Source organism: Lagopus muta, chromosome 13 (assembly GCF_023343835.1).
Source record: "Lagopus muta isolate bLagMut1 chromosome 13, bLagMut1 primary, whole genome shotgun sequence".
Taxonomy (NCBI): domain Eukaryota; kingdom Metazoa; phylum Chordata; class Aves; order Galliformes; family Phasianidae; genus Lagopus; species Lagopus muta.
In genome coordinates, this window is record NC_064445.1 from 17,007,281 (window position 1) to 17,032,310 (window position 25,030).

General features: G+C 43.4%; 1 protein-coding gene across 1 annotated transcript in view; it reads left to right on the top strand.

The window, feature by feature from the left end:
• NRK (Nik related kinase) overlaps positions 1–25,030 on the top strand; it is a 96,249-nt gene that overhangs the window by 63,303 nt on the left and 7,916 nt on the right. Inside the window, exons 18-29 of the mRNA XM_048959985.1 lie at positions 21–136; positions 2,749–2,846; positions 3,899–4,017; positions 6,963–7,056; positions 9,918–10,091; positions 11,100–11,229; positions 11,607–11,765; positions 13,349–13,492; positions 14,739–14,873; positions 17,056–17,156; positions 17,654–17,803; positions 20,963–21,122. Coding sequence (XP_048815942.1) covers positions 21–136; positions 2,749–2,846; positions 3,899–4,017; positions 6,963–7,056; positions 9,918–10,091; positions 11,100–11,229; positions 11,607–11,765; positions 13,349–13,492; positions 14,739–14,873; positions 17,056–17,156; positions 17,654–17,803; positions 20,963–21,122 — 1,580 coding nt within the window. The remainder of the gene's footprint in view (positions 1–20; positions 137–2,748; positions 2,847–3,898; positions 4,018–6,962; positions 7,057–9,917; positions 10,092–11,099; positions 11,230–11,606; positions 11,766–13,348; positions 13,493–14,738; positions 14,874–17,055; positions 17,157–17,653; positions 17,804–20,962; positions 21,123–25,030) is intronic.

The window sequence follows — 25,030 nt, forward strand, 5'->3', positions numbered from 1 at the left end:
CTGTCTGTTTCTCTGTTCAGTAACAGCCATCAGCTGTCCCCCGGGGGACAGGCTCTGAAGGTCAACAGCAGCAGCAGCACTGCTGGCAACACACCATGGGAGATGGCATCTCATCAGAACAGCCAACCCACCTCAGGTGATTCCCAAGTCAATGGTTCGTCAGTCCAAACAAGCAAAGTTCCTTCACATAAAATGGGCTTCTCTGGAGTGCTGGGTGTTATGCTTTTGTGGATTGGTTTGTTTGTGTAAATGAGGTGATATAAATATAAATACCACCTCAAATTTTTTGGAGTCAATAAGTGACTACAAACATATTTGCATACAAAAAAAGAACTTAGTTACTTCAATTAAGAAGTGGAAAAAAATGGTTCTCTTGTACATACTGACACTACTGAAACTGAACAGAGCTGACCTTGCAGATACACAGATCTAATTCAGTGCTAATGCTCACCCATTGCCATTTTCTGCATTAGCCATTTTTTGCATTGCCCACTACTAAGATGATACAGATGAGCAGTTGTTGCACACCTATATTTCTGCACTTCAACATTGTGCTGCCTGATAGAAGCCTTAGGAAGCACAGGACTCTCCTTTCAGCATCTTGTGGAACATTCTTCCTCTAATCTGCAGAAAGAAAGTGGAACTGAAAAAAAAGGCACAGGAAGTTAAAAGGTGGAGATAACCTCATCCAGTGTAAGCACGGTGCAGCATTGTAAGATATCTCAATATCAGTGGTAGCAGTGGAAGAAGGCACGGGGCTTGCTGATGGTTTTACAGATTTTTTGTGGTACAGGATCTGGTTCCTGAATCCTGAGCTGAAACTGGGGCAGAGGGAGACGTGAAACAGAAATGGAAAGCTTTGTTCCTCCATTGCTATTCCTCTGATGCCTTTTCTGTGGGTCAGCTGTAGGACAATTTCTTGTGTAGCTCTTTGCAAAACTGTATTTTAGAGTACTTTGCATCCGGGTTGATGCAGATGGGTGACATGGGGAATCACGCCCAGTTCAAGGCAGGGTGGATGCTAAAAATGTTCTGAAACCACAGCAGCGAGTTGCTGAGGTCATTTATTTTTAAACTGAGGCTCACATTGTTAATTTGCAAACCCTTGATAAATGCAGAACAAATTGCTTATTTATTACATTTACACAACCAAGCCAATTTTGCTTTCCCTAACCATACAGGGTAGGAAGCGTTGCTTCAACTGAAAACTGGAGCACAGTTTAAACTGCTTGGGGTTTGTTTCTTTTTGCTCTTATGTCATTTTATGTTTGAATAATAGCATGATGATGAGCAATGAGCAGCAGCCCAGCTCAACTTTGCAGCGTCTGCATGATGTGTAACTCCTGTGCTATTTTGGCATGGGGAAATGAAAACCTCACTAGCCTTGGAAAGAATAGTAAACCTCCCTTGTGGTTTAAACTGTCTCCTTGGGTTCTTAAGTGTCATGAAATTACAGCCAGTTCTGGCATATGGTGTTCCAGAGTTTGTTGCTTTCCCAAACCCACAGGGACAGTGAAATGTGCAGGAAAGGCCTATAAATACTTTAATATTGCCTCTGAGTTGCTTAGGTACTCATTGACCAATAAGGAATTCTGAATTTTAAAAGCTTTGCAAAATGCACAAATGCACGAAGCTGCCGTGATAAAACTAGCTAAATTACCAAATACCAATCTTAATTTGTGGGAGCCTGAATTTTCTCTTCCAGTCTGGGAAGGAGTCCTGTCGGTAGCAGTGGAATGGCCTTGGAGGAAACTGCTGAACGAGGCACGTGTGTCCCACTGGGAGGGCAGGGGCACATCTGCCCTCCTGCTCTTCTCTTGTCTCATGATTTGCGTGCAGAAGGCAGCATCCCTCCAGGGCTGTGTTCTCTCTTCCCACGTAGCTCTGTTGGGGTACTGAAAGGGAAGTTTCACTTGATCACTTGCAGGAACCCCTCCTCAGATGGCAGCAGCACATGCAGGAGCCTTGGCTCCTCCTGCCTCCATTACGTGGGTGTTCAGTGGCCATGCAGGCACAGTGCTGCACCTGGGGGGAAGAGCAATGCCACAGCTTCCCCGTCACCAGGGCCTGACCTCGGCGGTGTCACGAGGTGCTGCATGGGTGCAGGCTCTCGCTGCCCACTTCTCCATGGGGCTGAGTGGAAGTGGGAGCCTTGAGTCCAAGATGTGTAGGGGAAGCAGGGACGGAAAAATGGCTCTCCGTGTGCTGCTGTGGGAAGCGGTGAATCCTCTTCTGCTTTTAGCCCGGTATGTGTTGAGAAGAGGGGAGTTCAGTGCAGCTGTTTGCCCCAAACCCTGGGCTTTAGCCTCTGTCTGCAGGCTCGGGGATGCAGCTGGTGGCACCTCAGTGTGAGGATGTGTGCAGCTGCTGCTGTGTGATGAGCTGCCCCTCAGTGCAGGGATCAGAGGAAGGCATTCGTGTGCCTTCACCCTTTGCCCTTCTAAGCCTTCTTCTAGTCTATAGAAATGCTGCTGGTATGCAGTGAGAGTGCTGCCACAGTTTTGTTCTGTTTGTCCCACTTGTGCAGCATGAATCTGGACCTGTACCGATTTATAGCACTGTGGCATCCAGAACCACCAGGAAACACAAAAAGGCTTCACTCTGCAACAAACAGAAAAAAAGAGGAGAAAAAAGTTTGTTAGCAGATACTCTTGCCTGCCTTGGGTGATAACTCCACACGCTTGTCTTACGGATCCTTTCTCTCACTCTCTTCTGCACACACATTTGTAAGAGGTAATTTCTTTTCAGGGAATCCAGGACCTGCCAAGGGAGAGAATGCTTTGTCACAGAACCACTTGCAGCTGCATAAGAAGCCTGAACAAGTTTCTCATCCGGGCCAGATGGCAGTAGGTTCTTGTGTAACTGCTTTTTCTGATTTACTCTTGGTTTTCACTAAGGGCACACTTAGGCAGACAGCTCTTCTGTTGGTGTGAAGTGCCTACTGCCTTCCCACCAACATCCACCTCTGGTGTGGGCCAACATCATAACATAGGAGGCGTGACTTTGGAGCAGGCCTCATAAAACACATTACATGGCTAATGTATATAAGTAAAAACATTTTAATTTTTGATATTTGTTATGAAAACATAAAAAAGGAGAGTGACAAGACCATGAAAATAGTGGGATATTTGACCTTGCCTTTGTGAAACTAACGGATTGCTCTGGTTTGATGGTTGTGGTTCCAATTTTAGTGAGGTCACAAGGTGCTCATAAGAGAATTTTGGTTAAATTTCATTTTTCCTTTGCTTCATCCTTGGAAACGGCTGTTCACAGATGTACAGAGTGCCAAAAAGCAATGTTGTGAATAAAGCAGGACTGTGAAGCGAGGGCTGTTTCTCTTTGCTAAGACAGGGCTTATGAAAGTCTGATAGAGAGACGTGATCAGATTTTTGAGTTGATTGTCTGATGGCAGCCCTGTCCATTCCATTTGGAAATGTGCAGGTGGTGTATTTATGCTGTCTGAAAATGGAGTCGCACATACGCCAGAAAATGGTGATTTTTTTGTAATCTTGAAACTTAGTCTCAAATTCCTTTATCACAGCAGCTGCTGTAACTTGAGTTTGCACTGCTCTGTGCCCTCTCCTTGTCCTGGTTTCAGCCCAGGTAGGGTTAACAGCCCACCATTGGTTGGTCACTGCTGAGCGATGGATTCACTCTGGCTGCTGCTACAATGGAGCAGGGCAGGGGAGGGGGCTGCATTGCAAGCTGTACAAGCTTAGAACATTCTCCTGTGTGAAATACACGGTTGTGATAGACCAAGAAAAGCATCAGCATCTGAAGAAAGCTTTTGGTATGGGAATTATTACAGCTAAATTTGCCGGGACAGTACGATCTTGCATGTGCTGTTTAGTGATGTGTTCTTGCTTGAGAAAAACTGATCTAGGTTTTCTCTATTCAGAGCCCATGTTCCTTTGCCAAGGGGAAGGACAGTGCCAATTTGCTCCTGAAAGCAGCAGACTATTCCTCGTCAAGTGACGAAGCCAGCAGCAGTGACGAAGACGACACGAACCACGCCAGGTTGGTGTCATTTATCTTCTCTTTCTTCCTTTTTATTACACGCTTAAAAATAACTGGAAAAAGTTGGCATGCATAAATACCTCCCCTCTGAAGTTGCTATCAGTCACTTATGTCAGCTGTAATTAAGTAGTTTAATCTCCCTGTAATGAACTCCCGAGGGTAAATGTTTCCTCCATCAAATGTGTGCAATGTAATAAGCTTTGATGACTTGCTGCCCTGGGACAATGAGGAGATGTCTCGTTTTAACTGAATATCAATAGGCAATGCTTCTTTGGAGATTACTTCACATTGATCTACATTTAAATGGAATTTTTAAAGAAAAAAGGGAAAATCATACACCTTCATGCTAAATACAGATTGCAGGACAAAAAGCAAGGCAAGCGTGACTCTTTTATTCAGACCCTGTTCACTCCAGTGGAAATAATTACCACCAAAAAGCTGATAATTTCACCTGGACTACTTATAAAGAGGGCTGCTGTAAAATCTGCTGTGTTTTTTATGTTATTTTGTGCAATGGCTGCAGTTATCGTATGTATGCTGTGGCTTCCACCAAGCTGATCTCACATGAACTGTTTCTAGTTTTCCAGTTTCTCTTGACGATTTTGTGACTGACATCTTGGGGTGTTTCACCTGTCATGCAAAATACATATTCTGCTGTGAAATAATGGACTGTAAATCTCTTGCTAGACCAAGGTGACCAGTCAGTCAATCCTACTGTCTAGAACAGCACACACAATTACTTTTTTTGTATTAATGAACAGAACTTCTAATTTCCTTGCAACAGGACTTCAGTTTAAAGAGTTCTAGGACTTACTTCAAAGTGCATTGCTACCCCAGAGAGCTCTCTAGGATGGGACATAATTGCACATGCAGTTTTGTCATCCTTCTGGAGGAGATGCACAGATCTGTAGTGCTGTTGGCAAGCTGCAACATTGGCCTGACACCAGACCTCACCACTGAACTGCTCTGAAGAAGGCAGAGTTTTTGCACCCACATGTTGCTCCTGATTTGCATTTCTGAAGTGCATTTTCAAAACTGAGGAATGAGGAAGGAGAAGAAATATTGCAGGACACCTGAAAAATCTGTATTTGTTATAATGCCTTATTTTCTTACTGCTCCTCTTCTTAACCACTTTTTTACTGCTCCGTGAAAAGTTTTATTCACTGTAGGTCATAGAACTCATCCTAGACCTTAGAAAGATACATAAAAATATAGATTTGCCTTGCAGCAACGACTGCTGCTGCGTGTTTGGTTTTTATATCCCTGTATGCAGTAATGATTTGAAGGTGTCTTGCTGCCTTTGGAAATCTGCATGTGTTTTTTGCATCCCTTCTTTGCAGTCCCTTAAAGAAATGGGGTCAGCAGGCTGATCCCTGCCAGGTTTACCTTCTATGCAAAGAGTCACCACAAGAACTGCAGTCAAACTGAAGTACAGTCTTGCCTATTAGCAAAGACATAGAATCATGGAATCACCAAGGTTGAAAAAGGCCTTCAAGATCATTCAGTCCAACCATCCACCTACCACCAGTATTTCCCCACTAAACCATGTCCCCTCGTACCACATCTCCACTTTTCTGGAGCACCTCCAAGGACAGTGACTCTACCACTTCCCCAGACCAGCCCAATCCAGCTCCAAGTCCTTTCACCTCAGCTGAGCATCGTTTATATTGAAAGATAGTTTGGGAAATTTATCCTGATTGCTAGAAAGTAAAAGACAAAAAGGATAGTAGTCAAAATGAAAACAGCAGTCAGCACTGAAACTTACTCTATTCTAGACAAAGGTCTCACTCTTGTGATCAGGTCAAAACCTTTTTGCTTTTCTTACTATGTTCAGCAGTGCATGCCACCAGGGCTGAAGCCCTTAGAATTGTGTAGGAGTGTTTCTGTGGGGGCTTTGACTGAGACATGGCAATGAGATGACACTGAACTCCTCCACATCCACACGAGTGTTCTGATGTAAGACAGGTATCAGTGAGCCAGCATCCTACCTGCCTGTGTAGCAGGTATTCTACATTAGCACTCATTTCTCCCACTCTTCCTAGAGTTCTTCTCCAATGCCTGCAGCTTTCACACCATCCCCCTTAAAAACACTTTTCCTGTGGTTCATTTTGTATAGTTCAGTTTCTTCTGCTGCTCTTTGTACGCTGCCAAATGTAAATAAGGTGGCTGCAGATGTGTGCTTTCCAGGTAAGTACTTCATCCCACCAACAAATGGGAGATGGAAGTTGTTTAGGATCAGGCCCATCCTTGATCCTACTCCACGTGCTGCCATTCCTCCTATGTTCAGTATGCAAATGTTTACAACTCCCATAAGAAAAACAAAACAAAACAAATGACTCTCCTACTCCTTCACGTTTGTCTTGGACAGCAGCTCTCTCACCAAACCTTCTCTGCTACTGTGCTGGGCAGAAACCTGCTGCACTTCAATGCATCACCGTGATAAATAAATAAAGGAGTGTACATTAATAAGTGGAGTGAATAAGCTGTGGGATGGAAAAGCACAGAGGCATGGCCAGAGGCTTTGAGGCTTTTCCACCTGGGTGAAAAAGCTCTGAACACAGACACACTGCATGCGCAGAGCGTGTCACAGGAGGTGCTCACTGTGGTCTCACTGTTTCCATCAGTACCTGCTTCTGGTTGCTGTGGAAGGTACTGGATTCCATGGGCTTGTGGCCCCATTTTGTCCCTGTGCTCCTGCTCCTTTCCCTGTGCAGTGGGGATGCAGAGTGAAGCAGTGGCAGCAGGCTCTGGCGGTGCTTGCCCCGTGTGTGGCCGGTGCTGGGTTTTCAGAGAGCAAGGTAGCTCGAGTTTTGAACTTGTATATACGGAAGGGTTTTGTGCATTTGTTTTATCATTGTGTGTGTGTGTGTCATTTCTGTTTTGCTTTTCTTTTTTTCTTTTGTTTCTCCCCGAAGTTCTGTTCATTAATTGGAGTTTGTTACCAGGCAACTGCTGAGCAGCAGAGTGGCAGATTTGTCAAGGACGGCAGTACCAGATGGGATTGAACTGAAACCCCAAAGCACCATCGCAGAACAGAAGGTAATTTGGCCATTTGTAATGGGTGGGTACAGTGTGAGGAGAGTCACATCATTAATGTATGTGATAAACACAGCATCCGTTTCTCCTTGGCAGCATTTTTGCTCTGAAATCCTACTCTGTCATTTTAAATTATAGCTATGAGCCTTGAAAAATTGTGTACCGCTTCAGATTTTGTGCTTCCTACAAACACACTTACATCTCAGTACAAAATTGTGCCTCTTTATTTGTCCTTGTTATTGACCTGGTCATAGTTTCTGATGTCAACATATTTTGTGAAAGGTGCTGGGTAGGTTGCAGAAAGCAATACTGTTGATGATAGCCAGTGTGCTTTGTCGCTATTAGCGAAAATCTGGGCCTTCTTTATCCCAATTTAAAGAGAAGTACCTCTTACTTTTTAAAATACTGCTGAAAGAGGGGAAAAACCCTTCATCCCTCCCCATAGGCTTAGCAAAAATACACATCTCTCATATGCCACGTTTAGTTTTTTTCCTGTCTGTAGTTTGTAGCAGAGACCTTAAGTTATGTGAATTTTCCCATGATAAATGGTGCAGGAAAGATGAAGACAGACAAAGCAAAACACTGTTCTTTGTGGTTGGAAAAAAAAAATTACAGTAATAAGATTTGATCTCAACCTCAGAGCATTTCCCACATATTTCTGGGTGTATTCTCATTTCACAGATAGGGAAAGTAAATTGCCATGAAACTGGTATTTTCCACAGAGCTGCTTGTGTGAGCTGCAACAGAGCTAGGAAGGAAAAGTTGTTTCCTGCACCAAAGGTGCAGGAAAGCTTCAGATCAGAGTGAAATCCATCCAGGCTGGAGAAGGAGTTCCACTTCACCAGCATCCCATTGTCCTCAAGGAGGAAGGGCCCTGCTTTGGAGAAGAAATTATAAACAGGGCACCATGCTGAGCCAGGATCTTAGCAGCCCATGCTGGTCATCTTCCTCAAACCTGATATTAGCCTAACCCACTAATTTTAATGCTTATTGTTCTGTACTAGAGATGAGAATAATCCTGATTATCATTTCAGAGTAGTCGCATGATGGGAAAGGTCGTACTGCATTTAATATTTTTCCTCTCACCAAACCTCCATCTTCATCTGTGTGGGGATGAAGGGAAAACATTACCAGCCCCAGGCCATCTCCAACTCCCTTGTGCAGTGCCAGAGCTCTTCCCTGACTCCTCAGCTTCAGCTTCCCTATGTTTTCTCATGGCAGAAACAGCCCAACTTTTCCTCCTTCTCCTGGTTCCTGGGTGCTGGGCATAGGATTCTTGAAGGTGAAGTGAAAGAAACTCAGGTTGAGAGTGGAGAAGGATGGAGTAGAGTGGAGAGGTCATGTTTTCCAGTGGGCCTGGGGGAAATGACCCCAGAAGGACAGATAGATAGGAGGGGTGGAGAAGTCGCCCTCTATGTTAACATATATATTGATTGTGAAAAGCTGCCTCTGAGAAACAGCCATAACCAGGTTGAGAGCTCGTGGATTAATATTAGGGACCAGACCAATAACAGACAACTGGTGGCTGAGATCTACTGCCGGCCACCTGACCAAGACACAAGTTGACAAGAGTTGGATTTAGACGATCCTTAAGGTCCTAAGCCATTCTGTGATTTTCATGGAGCATCCTGTCCATTCCTCCCACCTCTGTGTCACCAACCACAGCCACCACAAGTCTCCAGCATCCCTTTTCCTGGCCCACTGTGAAGTGATTTGGGTGTACCATCCTTCCCAAATGATTCAAACTGAAGTTTGTCTCAGTTCAGCTGAACCTGACTCAGAGCTGAATTCAAAAGCACCGTACTGGTTTGATACCCTGAACTCAAATACTGACATATATTTTAAAAAGCAACAGGAAAATATGAGAATTAAAACGTAAAAATGCTGACACTATCAATTATACTCCTAGTCGATTAGTTGGCTTTCAAAAGGCAAAAGTCTTTCATTCAGAGTTATGTACTATTTTTTTTAACATATTGGCCAACATTCAAAAAAGCTGAGCTGATTTCAGTAGGTTTTTTGTCAGTCAGTGCAGTGGACAGATGTGCCCTGGCTTCAACCAGCCAGAAGCTGATTGAGTTTGATGGTGCTCTCTTTTGTAGCACTTTGCTCCTCTCACTGTGTTCCAGTGCCAGTGGTGTTTAGGTACTCTGACCTTCCACAGACAGGGGTAGGTTGCTGTGCACTGCCTTGCCCATTTGGGACGCTGCTCACTTTACAGATCCCATCTTTTTTCTTCTCAAAGCTTCTGGTCATGCTTTCCCAGAAACTTGCAGTGTTCCAGTGGCTGTTTTAGTAGGGATAGCGATTGAGCACTGCCTCACAGCCTGCATAGTATTTCCTTGAAGCTACTGGGGTCCTTCAAGGAGTGCCACAGTACAAAAACTCCTTGTACTGGAAATGCTGGTACTGGATCCTACTAAATGTGGTCACTCCAAAATAAGGTCTCCAAATTCAGTAAGTAGAGTAGCAGTAAAGCGAATGATAATGATAAAGATCTTTACTATAAACTACACACAGATCCTGAGCTGAGAAGTACCTACTTTTGACCATAGTAGAGGTCAAGTCTGTAATGCTAAGACAAGCCATTTGATCTGTGTCAGGTGTCTCTGAGGATGAAGTTCTTTCCTTGAGGTAAAGTAAATGACTGGTGTTTGTGGAGCAATTCAGAACTGGAAACCAATATTCGTATCTCAGGTGTTTGCCACATGCTTTTATACTACCCCCTATTAAATCCTTCTGTAGGGTTTGTGTTTGCCCAGTGCATCATGCAGAGCACTCCTATTCTCATTATTTGACAGGAGGTGCACAGAGCAGTCAAAGAATACCAAATGTGGACTTCACCTGTGTTTTCTCATGTGCAGGATCAGGTTTTAGGGAAACAAATTTCAAGCACCCAAGAAGGCCTCTGGAGCATAAACAACCAGAACTATCTCCTGCCAGATCTCCTCCAGCAAAGCCAAATTTCCAACGCTGCCGTGAACCCACCAAAAGTGCCACTGACTAACCAGGAAGCTCAGAACAAATCTCTGAGTAAGGTATGAGATACATTTATAGAATGAACGAATTGTGCCACCATTTCCCTCTGGCCCACAGGATTCGTTGAGTGCCATTTACATTTCTCTCTCCTGTATCTTTCTACAGCGATATTGTCACCACAACCCTTCTTTTCTTTAAGAGTTTTGGTTAGGGGACCGATAGGAAATCCTGATTTCCACACCAACCTTTGCTATTCAACGTTTTTGTCCCTTTTTCCACTTCCCCCTTTCCACAAGCTAGCACTGTACGCTGTGCTCCCTTCCCTGTGTACAGTTAACAAATGTACAGTTGGAAGAGTAGCACCATTAGGATGGTATCTGACAGTAAGAAAGATTATCGTGGTGGAAATGGGGCCTAGGAGGTCACACATCTGAATTGCTTTCACCTGTGCTCCCACAGCTGACCCAGTCCTTGCCTCAGGTGGTCAATCAGGGGTTCAGGCTGTGACTCAACAGTTCCCATACACCCTGCCTACATCAGTAGCACAGCCATGCCATGTCTGTGGGTTGCTTTCCATCCCAGTGTCAGGTGACTGCACAAAGCACAGACCAGAGCAGCATGCCTTGAGAAGAGCTCTGATACTGATATTGTCTCTGTGAGCACTGTGCTGGGCAGATGTGTGGCACTGGAAGCAGTTCACAGCTCTGTCATGATGCACACCCTGGGCTGTCTTACCTGAGGCAACAGCTTGCTCTTTGCTGCACGGAGGTTTAAGCAGCTCCCTTTTGCAGATGAGACAGCAGGGAGTGATAAGTGTGCGTGGAGGTTCTTTTGGGGACCAGTCACTTCATTGCAGTGCCGTGCCAGATCAAAATGCTGACAGAACTCCCAGCCCAGGCCTCCTCTTGTCACTTGATTTGTGCCATTTATCCACTGCTCTAAGCACGCTCATCACATCTACTTATGTCACGTGCCATTTCATCTGAGCCTCAGAGGCACCTGCATTGCTGTGTGTGGTCTGCTCCCTAGTGACATCTTCCTGAAGCAGCTCTTGTGTTTCATTGCAGACCCCATCCACTGAAAGTACACCTTCAAAGAGCAGCACATCATCTACAACATCCTTCACGTCATTCATAGATCCTCGACTTCTGCCAATCACCCCTCCTACCAGTCCGGTAGGACCTCCCTGTAGTTCCTGTGAGTATGCTTTACAAAATCTCCTTCCTGACTTTTTTTTTTTGAGGGGAGGGAAATGGAGTGAAGGGTGGGAAGAACATGATTGCTTGGCAACAGTAAAACTGTTAATAACACCTACGGAAACTCACACTCCACATTACTATGAATTTCAGTGTCTTGCTTCTGCCCTTCTCCCAGATGTGGCTTGCTCTGCTCCACCTCACTCGCTCAGGAATGTACAAGTTTTCCGTATGTGTGGTCTTCTCTCTGGTTATGTAATGCTTCCCAAATTGTTTTCTTACCTCTCTGGATTTGTTTCATTCTGCCATGAACAGGTCAAATGTGGGATGTAGCCAAACATTTGCATTTTTTATGATTCCACATGTCTTCTTTTCCAGCATCGAGTGCAAAACCCGAGCCTGTCAGGAGAGAGAATGCAAGGAAGGGTTCTGTTGTCAATGTTAACCCAACAAATATCCGCCCACAGAGCGACAGTCCAGAAATTCGTAAATACAAGAAGAAGTTCAACTCAGAGGTCCTTTGTGCTGCTTTGTGGGGTAAGCTCAGAAGTGTTTGGGCAGGTGTGTAGAGGGAAGGCAGCAGCAGGAGTGGCTGGAGGTATATACCAGTTAGATTTCACAGTTGTTTTGCACCTCCCCTGTCAGAAAATCCTAGCGCAGCTCACTGAGAACATGCCTGCATCACTCAGATGGTGCTGCCTTCCTGATGGGAGATGGCAAACAGATGAGTTTCAGTTGCAAGGAATTTTGTGCATCAGAATGAGAAAATGTTTTGATCAAGCACCAAACTGAAAGTGTGTTTGCTGGAAGAGCCAGAAGTTGCAAATGTTTTGGTAGTGTGAAGCGAAAAAAGGCTCATGATACTGTCTTATCTGCATGTCAGTACAGCTAATCATGCAGCCTCACCAGTGGAAGTTATCCAAACCAGGGACTCCAAGAACTTCTCCAAATTTTAACTGCTGCAGACTGAAGCAGGTCTGGCATCAGCCTTCCCAAAAGCCTGACTTCACTGGTTTCCACAGTCAGGACTTAGAACCTTGCTAAATGTCCATTTTTACAGGGCCAACACGACATGGCATGAAACCAACATCAGTGTAGTCAGATCATTTTTCAGCAACTATTGACCTAGTCCCACTCTCCCTGTAGCTAAGCTCTCAAGTTGTTTCAGCCATCTGTCTACCTGTGAAGAACAGATGCATTCTATAGGTCTCACCCAGACTTCCACTTGTCATCACTTTGACTCCAGAATGGAAAATGAAGGAGGTGAAACATTATGCAGCAGAAATGTAGATGTTGAGTTCATAGCTTCACGAGTTTTGCACAGTGTAGGTTTGCAGGAGTCCAAGATTTTAAATTAGGAACAGATTTATGTAACGTGGTCTGTAAATGACTGTGCATTGAGGTTGAAGAGGATCGGGTACTCGTCAAAGCACAGCCAGTAGAGAAGCTTGCTTGCTACAGGAGGAAATGTGTGTCATTTCTTTAGAACCTGCTGATTAGGAATGGCTGCCATGTGAAGCAGTTGTACAGGGTGCATCCTCTGATGTTAGCAACCCACTGGAGCCTTCACTTCCCTGGGAGCAGTTGAATTTCAGATAGATTCATTGCTTTAATTAAGCATATGAAAGCATTCTTGCAAAAAACAATTTTCAAACAGATATTCTGCTCATCTTTCTTCCAACAAGTCTAGCCCTCCTCCTGCAATTTGTGTTTGGGGGAAAGAAGGATTGTATGATTTTTGAAATTGGAAGAAATCCTTAGATCCTTCAGTTAGACCTCCTGTGTTGGCAATAGAATGGTGCTAGACTCTCTTACAGTGCCGAGAAGTCCAGTTGAGTTGTATTTTATTAATATATTATAATTTATTTTTAAATCAATATTGATTTCAGTGGAACTGCTCATGCTTCAGATAACATGGGCATGTAAATGTTCTACTGGGTAAAAATCGTAATGGTGAGACTGGTTTTTTTTCCTTTCATTTTTCTAGGTCATTCACAGAGCAAGGGAGAAATATTAGCTACCATTAAGAGGACTAAGTAAAAATCAATTCTGAAAAGCAATTAACACTTGGTTTCTGAATCAGTGGGTGATCTAGGCAGTGTTTTTTTCTGTATCAACAGGAGTAAATCTACTGGTGGGGACAGAAAACGGATTGTGGCTTCTGGACAGAAGTGGGCAAGGAAGAGTTTATTCACTGATTACGAGGAGAAGATTCCAGCAAATGGATGTTCTGGAAGGACTCAATGTGCTAATTACTATATCGGGTTGGTTCCGTGTCTAAAAGTATCTGACCTGCATTGGGGTTGGAAGCAATTAGAGAAGAAGTAGGTTATAAACTAGGTTGAGGAATTTCCTCTTACGGAAAATCACAAGATAGTTATTCGTGTTAATAGGAAAACTCTCTTGAATTTTTAACACTTACATTCTCATTTCAGATTCACAGGAGTCTCTGGGATATTTCATTACCTGTTTAATGTGTAAAATGGTTTCTGGGAGGTTACGCAGTGTTTCATCTTCTTAAAATGAACTGGTTCTCAACAAGTTGTAGTCTGTTAATCCTTTCACATGTTTGCAAACATCTAAGTGCAATTCTGTTAGAATGTAATTAAATAACCTCGTTCTGTGGCCAGTGCAATGTGTGAACTCTAACAGAAGAGTGGTAGATACTGTGAAAGCGTTGGTAACAGTAAAGGGAGTAGCACCTTCAGCCTGATGGAGAGCTCGGACTTAGCCCTGCAAAGTACCTAGGCCTTTATTGCCTCCAGTTGAGAGCAGCCTTAAAAGAGTACAGAACAAAGCCAGAAGTCCAACAGGGGATGGCTGCCACTTTTCTACAGGCCAGGCTCACTGCAGTAGGTGATGGCGAGAGCTGTTTGTCCTGCATGGCCATTTCAGTGACTTGTGACGTGGTTCTCTAGACTGACCTGCGATCCCAGACTGCTGTTGATCTTACTTACAAACCAAAGCAATAGAAGGACTGAGATAAAAGATGACAAAGTAATTCTCACCCTGAAAGTCATCCAAAGGAAAACAGTTACCTGTAAAGAAGATTGTCAGTTAATTAGAACTTTGTTACTGATTCAAAATACCCATGTCATGTCTGTATTCCTTCCTTCACATCAGAGAGCCAGTGCCAAGCCATGTGATTATCTCTGATAATACATGCGTCTACAGAGACCTCTTCTTTGGCCTGGGGGAAGGATTTTAGTCAGATATTAAAATCTTACATGAAGCGTGAGTCACAGGTGCACGTGTGCCAAATGCTATGGCATTGCTTGTGTACCAGTTTGCTCCTGAGGGCCAAAAACCCAGGATCCTACTGACACCAGGCTTTTCTTTTGTTCTGCTGGGCTCTTCTCTCACCATGGCAAGGCACGACAAACTGCTGTACTCAGGTCACAAAACTCCAGGTGCTTTGTTTGTTGCTCTTTTTTTAATGCGGAGGAGATTTTGTGCCTCAGTGAATCGTTATGTCTTTATTCATTTTATGTGTTTATTTTCAAACCCCAGGGAAGAAGAATAAGTTGAGAGTCTATTACCTGTCATGGCTGAGAAATAAGATTCTGCGCAATGATCCAGAGGTGGAGAAGCGACAAGGCTGGGTGTCTGTGGGTGACCTGGAGGGCTGTGTACACTACAAAGTTGGTGAGGTCATTTTTTGTTCTTTCCTTGCAGAGCTGCTTAATCATCCCTTTGCATCCCATGCCACTGGTGTTTTTCTTCAGCTGTGTTTCAAAATTGCATTAGGCTGGCTTCTTTTAAACCTCCTTGTTTTACATGGCAGATGCTTTGCTGCCTGTCAGTCCAGATCACATCTCTCCTTGCATATGGTGTTGTGGCTATGTCCTGTGAAAGCTGGAAGAAGGGAATACCAGCACTGTTCAGCTCAGCCAGTGGTTTAGAAATACTGTAGTTACTTAAGACTTTAATTAGGCTGATGTTTTCCACTTCTGTGCATCTGCTTCTGTCTTGGCCCTGAGTTAGCTGCTAGTAAGCTGAAGTAATAAACTGCTAGTAAATTGTATTTGTACAGTGTCCATAGGTGGATGAGATTGGATGCCCCAGACCTCGTGTCTAGTTCTTAAGGACCTAAACATACCACTGTTTAAACTTAACCACTGGAAATGGTGCTACAGCAGTTGAAATATTGTCTTGCTTTTATTTGGCTTTCAAACAGTTCATTCTTGGAGATGAACCATCAGTATTGTGATTGTTTCTGTCTCTTAACTGTGTGAGAGGGTGTAAAGTATAGCACAAGTTTTGCTTTGAAATATGGCATATGAAAGTGGTGTTTTTATTCAAAAACAAAGATAAATGATACAAAGGAGTGCAGGAGACAGTGAGGTGGTTGATTCTCATAAATGCTTTGCTTGACGTTTCTTTGCTTTTACATCTCATTAAAAGTGGTGAGGGTTAAATCCAAGAGAGAATACGTAGCAGATGTGTTGTTTCCTTTGCGGTTAGAGCTGAACACCACATGTTCCACTTCAGTTGCTCGTTTTTGGGTTTGGTGTGTTTAAAAAAAAAATAGTTATTCTAAAATTAGGCAAACATTTGTGAGCTTCTGTTCTCATGTGACAAGCCAGTGTCACTGCTTTGACAAAGGCTCTGTCGCTTACCTGTTGGCGGACCTTCTTAGAGGTTCCCATCTGCTTTTACAGCCATTTGTCCTGCTAAGGAGAGGTTGGGTTGCTCTGTGTGTTGGTATGTTTTGTTCATTTGTTTTTGTTTTTCCCTTTCTCATCCTTACACTTAACAGTTCTGCTCTACGTTGGGGTCGGTGTGAACTGCTCCTGCTGCAGGCAGCAACGCACCTTAGCTCACGAGTGTAACACCTCCACCTCCTGTAAATCACTGCCACGCAGACACTGAATGCAACATGGAGAGTGCATTACAGTCACCCAGCAGACCGAACACTTGCCTCTGGCAGAGCGAAGGATACCTTAATTTTCAATGCACAATTCTTTGTTTATTCTTGATGGGCCCAACATGAGCTTAACCAACTAGGAAGAATTACTCATTTCTTGTAAAGGCTCACTCATCTCAGAAGCATGAGAGTCATTCACCCACACTAGCACATGGATTTAGCCCCATACAGGAACAGAGAAACGAAAGTGTGGCCTGCAGAGCGTAACAAAATCATTCACCCGCAGTCACCGTTCCTCCAAAAGTACTTTAGTCACAACCAGCAACGTCAGGGTGGGCTCACATTTGGAAAATAAATTTGACTTTGCTGTAGGGTCAGTACCTTTTTTTTTCTGGCTAGTGAGATAAATACATATATGAGATGCAATATGTAAATACAATTTACTATTTACAGTTTCACTGTTTATGAGGGTGGATGGTGACAGGACAAGGAGTGTTTTTCAACTGACACAGGGGAGGTTTAGGTTGGATCTGAGGAGGAAGTTTGTCACACAGAGGGAGGTGAGGCACTGGAACAGGTTGCCCAAGCAGGCTGTGGATGCCCCATCCCTGGAGGCATTCAAGGCCAGGCTGGACGTGGCTCTGGGCAGCCTGGGCTGCTGGTTGCTGACCCTGCACACAGCAGGGGGTTGAAAGCAGATGATCACTGTGGGCCTTTCCAACCCAGGCCATTCTATGATTCTGAGAGTCATAGGGCTTTACTAAGAGTAAATGAAGTACAGGTGTGCAGTCAGGGTTTTCACTGCTGATATTAAACACCAGTGTCCAGAATCCATTGGTTTCCCTTGATGGATAATGCTTACCTCTACCAATAGTCCATTGAAATTATTTCATTTACTGAGATGGTCTTTGATTTGAGAGTCTGTCTGATACCTAAGGAATTGTTTCTCTTGTATTACAGTAAAATATGAGAGAATCAAATTCCTTGTAATTGCTTTGAAAAGCTCAGTGGAGGTTTATGCTTGGGCTCCGAAGCCTTATCACAAATTCATGGCTTTTAAGGTAAGTGAAACTTCACTTTGGTTCAGATGTACCACCGTCTCTCATCTCCTCTTTGGTTTTTGTTGCTTTGTATAACATTTAAAGATAAAATGGATGTTCTAAGGAAAATATAGCTCATTTGACATGCATTGGAGATGGCAGGCATAGAACTGTCACAGTCATGATTCTGTTAGACGTGAACATCTCATTTCAGTGCTGTGCCAAGATGTTCATTTGAATTCACAAAGCTGATTCTGATTTCCCTCGGAGGAGGAGGAAATTTAACAGAAACAGCACTTAGCTTAACTTTTGCCTTGTCCATTTCTAGAATCTGGATTCCTTCAAAACACAAGTGAACTATCCAACTCTCTTTGCTACTCAATGGATGGTCCTTACTTAGCTCCTTAAATATAACATGTTAATGCAGGAAAATAGGAGACTTTTCAGTTCTGAAAGTTCTTAAGATTGTGTACATTAATCTGTAACAAAAAGCTTTGTTGTGCTTTTTCTTCTTGCAGTCCTTCACCTCACTTCATCACAAACCGCTGTCAGTTGACCTGACGGTTGAAAATGGACAAAGATTAAAAGTGATCTATGGCTCTCTAGTAGGCTTTCACGCTATTGATGTGGACTCTGGATCTGTTTATGATCTCTACCTTCCAACACACGTAAGATACCCCAAGAAATTTCATGAATGCCTCTGCTCTTTGGGCTGCATAGTGTTGATAATCTGGTTGAGTGGTGTGCTGTATTTCAAAACACAGGGTAAGAGAATAATTCCTGTATACCAGGCAATGGAAATCAGCTTTTCATGTGCTTTCATAATAGTGAAGTTCTGTTAAAGGGCTTTTCTTAGATTTAGAATATCTATTTTAATGGTTTAATTTCAGAAAGCCTGTTGTGTGGACTTTACTATTTTTAATCAGTTGATCCTGGAAATTAGGACTTGTTTAAAGCATGCAATACAAAATAATATCTCCACGAATTAGGTGACTTTCACAATCTGCAAGTGTTCTTTTCCATCTTGATTAACAAGCTGATTACATTATCACTGGAACAAGCTGAAATTTGGCCTGTTTAAAAGGACTGTTGCAATGTATTTAAATCTTGACCCACTACCAGCACGTTAGCTGTGCACAGAAGAGTACCTGTACGTAGAGGAGCCAGGTGCAAGTAAATTAGATGAGTATACAGGTGCACCCATATATTTCCTCACCATGGAGCAAACTTGCTTTCATTTTACATCATTACCAATTTGAGCTCAGTGTGCAAGATGTGGTTTGCTTCTCAGTCATGACTTTGCAGAAATTCAGCTTCCAGACAAAATAAATCTGGTTAGTTGTCCATGAAATCATTCCTTTCATTCAAAGAATGCAGGATTTTCTCGTTCAATTTTCCACTCACAAGTAGGCAGGAAAGTTTATGTGCACATGCTGCATGGTGTACCTGTTTGCTTAGATGATGTTGACTGCTAAAACCCAACTTCAAGTCATTCCTCTGTAGAATTGAATGTGGGGCTGTGGGGTATAAAGTTAGTGCTGGTTTTGGTTTTGTTTGTTGGGGTTTTTTTGTTATTTTTTAGCCGTTCATTTCAGTGTTTTGGGTGTCAAAAGCCACAGAAACATGGGGATTAAATCCAGAAAGCTAGCAGGTTTCCATGGCTCCAGTCTGATGGGAGAATCCCAGCCAGGGAACTCCTGTGCTTGCTTGAAAACCTCCTTGAAGTCAACAGTGCTCTGTATGGGCAGTGATAGCTAATGGCCATTGCCTACTTGTATCCCGGGGCAGTAAGACCTCCAGCAACTCAAGAGCTTTGAGGAGATGTCAGCCCAGATCTGTGTGTTGCAGCCTGTGCTTTAGACCCTTTTACTCCACACACAACCCCCAGCCCAGGGTTTTCAAAGCAAACCAAAACCCACGCCTTCCTGGCAGGCCGCTGGCCCCATCGCGCTGCCAAGTGACAGTTCCAGTCCCGTCACCCTGCGCTCCTGGTGGCCGCTCTCTGTCTCTGAAGATGATTGTTTATAAAGTTCTCTTGGTTTATAAAGTAATTCTTCTGGCTGTTCAGAAGTTTGTTGAATCGCCTGCTACAAGCTTGTGCTTTTTGGTGTTTAAGGGGCTTATTTGTCGTGTTAGCGGGTTGATTTAGTTCAACAATTAGAAAAACTTCCTTAGTTGTGCAACCATGGAAAATTCACATCAGTTTATAAATCCAAGCATGAGGCCTGCATGCCACCCTGCAAGTTGGTTGCTAAGTGAGGTGAATAATGACTCGTCAGAAAGATCATCAGCGTAATTGCCCAAGATATGAAAGGCAAAGAAAAAAACGAAGCTTCTTAGAGACTTCAGCTTCTCAACAGGCTGCAGGTGTAATTATGTATGTGAGGAGAGAGATTTCCCAGGTGAATGTCCTGAGTATGTGGGGCAGCTTTAAGAACGGCTCCCTTCCTGCGTGCTCTTCATCCAGAAATTAGCATGTACTAAAAATATATTTTCCCTTCAGAATTTTAGACCTGAAATAAATCTGCTACTGCCGTAGCTCTAACTTTTTCAGTGTTTTATTATTTCAAAGAGCATCCTGTAGAGTGGATGATTTTCTCACGGAGCTTTGTGGTGGCAGCAGACCAGACTTCAGCAGGCTGACTGCAGACACTCTTGCTTTCTGGTAGCCTCTTTTCCTGGTTCCCCACCTCTTTCTCCATCTCTTACCTGCTCCGATCGCTCATGCGAGTACCAAGGCAACGCATTAAAATTGCTCTGCGACTCTGGATACCCGTTCTAGTGTTACGGATAGTTGTTGCGGAGGCACGGAGTCAAGTGGTTGGCCTGAGTGTGTTCAGTTTGGCAAGTACAGCTTCAGTGCTTCTTTACTGTTCTTTGTGCCCTTACGGCATGTGTTAATGTGTGTGTGCTTGCAGGAAAACAGATCTTTGTGTTGCTGGCTTGTGAAAATGATGTTGAAACTCCACTCGTTTGCTTCCTATTAAAAAAAGAAATCATTGCAGTGGTTTAATTTTCTGTGTAATTAACATCCTGTTTGGAGTAGTGCTTTAAAAAACAGAGTTGCTTTCTTACTGATTTTAAGGCTCTCCTTGTTTTCTCTCAAAAATGCTTTCATAAACCCCCACCTTCACAGCTGTATGCTCAGCCATTTGTTTTCTCACCTGGGACGTGCGTCGGCTTGTGGGAGAGAGCCTGGTGCATCCAACAGCTGTTAAAATACTTGGTGTGAGTGACTCGCACTGTGTCTTGCATGCTGAACAGCATTTAAAGAAGGACCTACTGGTAGTGAAGAATGTTGGAAGTGAAGGATGTAGGGCAGCTTGTGTTTGAAAGGTCCAGGTAACTTTTCAGCTTGATGTAAATATTGTTATATTTACAGGTTTTTTGGAGATAGGGAAGTAGCATGGAAAGTGAAAGCACTGATTTCCTGTAATGTGGAAGCTTTTGTCCTTCCTCCATCTTCTGAAATAACTGAATTCAAATTTATTTTACCTTTCTTCTACTTATATGATGCAGATATTTTGTGAATGAATAAGTATTACTGTGTCTCAGAGACTCCGTGAAGCCAATTAATACTGGTAAATATAAAGTAAATATTCAACAGCGATCTGTTTGCAAATGTACTGTAATATCTGAAGGAGGGAGGAGAGTAGAAAACCCATTTCAGAGGCTAACCAGCAAACTGTGCAGCTTTTCTGAGAACAGGTCTCTTTCACTTTCCATGAACTAGTTCTCTTTAGTGCTCTGCCAAGCAAGCTGGATTGACGTAATCGCTGAAACCGCGGTCTGTTTTCTGATATCAATCACATAACATATGATCCTAGATCCAGGGAACCATTCGCCCACATGCCATTATCATCCTCCCGAATACCAGCGGAATGGAACTTCTGCTCGCCTACGAAGATGAAGGCATCTACATTGATATATATGGGCATTTCACTAAGGAAACAGTTTTGCAGTGGGGAGAAATGCCAGCATCTGTAGGTACGTATGAAAAACAGCACTTGATTAAGTGTAAGATTCTGCTGCGTGAAACCTGACTTCTTATGAGGTTCTGTCTATAGCGAAGTGGTTACATGGCACATAAAGCAACTTCTGAGTAAACCAGGTATCTGAGGAGTAAAGAGAGTTAGGTATGTGTGTGCTGAGACAGCCAGTGACTGCCGTGGGGTCTTCTGGTTTGGATCACAGTTTGTGCTCTTGTCCTACTGCTCACTGCATCATAGCTGTGCTGTGCAGCCAGGCTCTGCTGAGGCTGCAGCCTACCATAAGGTTTCACAGAGAGTCGTGTGAATCATACAGAAAGGGGCTCGTGTCACAGCCCACAGCACTTGATGTAAGAATTCACAACTGTAGAAAGGTGGGTTATTGAAAAGGTTTGTAACAGCTGTCAAACGGCCCCTTGATTTTATCGCAGGGTATTTCTGAGAGATTCTCAGTCTCTTCATTTCCAGTGACTCTGGAGCAGGAGGTTCTCGCTGTAATTGCAGCCAGGACAGCTGTTTGCTTCACCTTCCCCAGAGGGCTTCCCCTTATCAGCGTGAGGAAAAACAAGAACAACACAGGCAGATTTTTGTTTTTATTATTTGTTGCTTTTAATTTATTTTCTGGCTCGCTCCAGTTCTCCTGTATCTTAAAACAAACATACAAACAAACAATGAAGCCCGAGACATTTAGACTGTTCAAAAGCAAATTATTCGCTTGCCAGGAACTGGATGCTGTAGTGAAACACTGAGAATGTTCACTTTTCTCCTTCCAATTCTAGCTGGGTAATTTTAGCAAAAGCCCATTACAATCAGTAGAGTAACACCCTTGAGTAAATAGAAGGTTTGTCATTTGTGGAGAGTTTTCAACAGCAGTGGGAGCATGAAAGCAACCACTGGAACACAGACTGCTACAAGAGAACTGGTTGTTTTTGCACTGTTAGAATCAAACTCAGCACCAAAACTGCTTCACTTCCAGGAATGAGGCACAAAGATATAAGCTAACTCTTAGGATTACAGCATTACAGTATTTCCTTCACCCAGATTTGCCTTTTTCTGCTTTTCAGCCCGTATCTGGAGCTGCGGGGCATAACTAAAATTCACTGTTTCTCATATGAATATCTAATAGTCGTATGAATAAATTGTATTTTACACCCACTCCGAATTAATATTAGACATCCATAAGAAATAATCAAAGAACAATTACTCAGGAAGGGGAGGAAGAGTTCTAAAGAGAGGTACTGAATATAACTGAAAGCTGCATTGAAGAATTACAGATGAATTTCATTTTGGGAAATACTTCATTAAGCCTTAATAAAAGCATCAAGCTGGTCACTGTTACTAGATAATTAGCCAAAGTGTTTCAAAGAAGATACATAAGGAACAAAGGGTTTCTTACATCTTGCTCTAGAAAGAGAGATGTTGCAAGAATGGGTGCATGTATTTATGACTCCTAGTTAGAAATCCGCACTTTGTGACACTGGGCACTGGCTGCGCTCAGAGCTTTCTCCCTTCAGCTGGACAGTCTGCAGGAATGCCTCAGCAGCGTAAGTCCCTCGTGCTGCTGGAAGTACTGAATCATCAAACCCACAGACAGGTTTGTCAAGCATTCTTGTGCCTGGGAGTCGCGCTGCCTCCGCTTCAGTAGAAACTTCCTTGCCTTGAAGTGAAGCGTCACCACTTTGGGCCAGCTGAGCATGTGATCCTCTGTGCCAGCTCATTACTCTGAGTTCTGTCTGCATCTGCCTAGGTATGATACTCTCAGTCTCTCAGGATTGGTTACATCTTAAGAGAAGGAGTGCTGTTTGGGCACTCTACACACTTTCATGCAGCCATTTGTCTTCTATCACTACGATAATCATCTGCACAGAAAGCCAGCAGTACAAAATCACCCAGACACTTACAGTTCTGGGGCAGTCCTACAGATAGTGGTTGGAGCAAACATTTCTGGAGGTAGTACCCTGTCTGATGAATTCTGCTGTATCAGGAGTCTTGCACGTGAATTGTTGGAGAGACTGCCACCAGCAGAGGGGAAAGCATCCCATCTGGGGACAGGTAGATAGGATGGGTGCAATAAAACATCCTACTGAGACAGGAGAGGGTGAGTTCAAGGCAGGGCTTAAGATGGTAAGGTTAGGAGAGCTGAGCAAACAGATGGCTCCTTGTCCACTTCTTAGTTTAATTATTTTGAACTAAAATGTCTGCACTTGACTCAGTGCATCTTGACTACTAAATAGATAAACAAAAACCCCATATTATAACTGAGCGATTTGGGGCAGGGAAACTAAATATAGTTGCTCCCACAATCTTCCAATTGGGGCCTCTGTGACCTATCTGTTAATAACAAATTGGAGATAGGAAACTCAAATCCACTGGGGAATTAAAATTGTGTAAGTAATCTATCCACCTTTAATCTGAAAGACATTTCGTGTATGTGGGGCTAAATATAAATAGGGCTGCTGTGTTTTTTTCTATAAAACAAGATTTAAAAAGGGTTGAAGAAACACGAAGTTAATAAGATTTGGGAGCACCTTCTGCCCTTTTGTGTGAATAATGAATTATTTACAGCACGTCTTGGAGGGCTGGCACAAAACCAGGTACTCCAAAAGAGTGGGGAACCCACAGAGGTTCTGATTTCCTTTGCTGGGTACATATTAAAAGCAAGAAGGACTTTGTGTGGAGAAACTATGCTACCAAATGCTGGTTGTAGTACTGTATCAGTGCTGTATCGATTATCCTTAGCAGAAGTTGAAATACTCAGAAAATACCTGGCTGAACGATTTTTGTTGCTCAGATCTCCTGCCCAGTTTTTCCAGCAGACGGCACACAAACAAGCAGCCCTTCACCCTGCCCACATTTCTGGCTTTTCCCAAAGAGGAAGGACTTAACAGAAGTCATGGTTTCATAGAGCACGTGGGGTTTGACTGAAGGGTCAAAGAATGACTCATTACAAGTAAAGAAGGACTCAGTTTTAAGATCTGTATGGTCTGTAATAGCTGCTGTTTTTCACTGTCAGCAAAGTCACTGGCCATACTGCTTGTAAAAGTTCATGCCCAGCTGCATACTTGCCTGAAGCAATTTTCTCTAACATGTACAGAAAAGCAAAATTCAGACAGGTTTTTTTTGCACTGAATTTCACATATGCATATGCTGACTCTCTCCAAAACTGAAGCCAGTACATCATTGTTCTCCATAAAAAGGAATGTCATACAATGACGTAGGCATACCAAAATGGGTCAGAATCTTTTAATTCATATTCAGTTTGTTCACTTCAAACTTCTTGGCTTATTTGGAATCAGTTACCTGGGGAATTTTAGGAGTCTCCATCACCAGAGGCTTTTAAGGTTTTTAAGGTGAGACAAACAACTATCAGAAGTGATGCCAGTGTGGTGCAGAGACGGGTGGAAGAGAAGGTGCAGTAGGTCCTTTCCTGCCCTATTTCTGTAACACTAATCAGAAAATCCTGACTTCCTGTTATTTTGCTAAAAGCTGGCCTGATTTTGCTCTCGTGCACAGATAAATTGATAAGAACTGCTTAGGGCGGTGAGTCACATTCAGTGCATTAGATCAAAAGAGGGATTTTTGAAGGGAAAAAAACAAAACTGAAAAGCTACGGAAGGGAAGTAAGGTTCTAGCAGTACTTGGGCTGGCTCTGTGATACAAAGGGCACTTCTCAGACTGCTGTGCTGCTGATGTGAGAGCAAGAGATCGCTAGCTCACGTCAGCAGCACTTCATAGAAGCTAATGGCTTCAATATGGCTCAGTTATTTCTCTCACCTTTTCTGCCTCCCTCAACCATTTCCCCTTGAAGCAGTCACTTCCATGAGCGGGGGCTAAGCCTAATGCTTCACACACAGTGTAAACAGGAAGCACCAAGTAGGTGGTCTTGCCCCAGTTTTAGAGCAATCT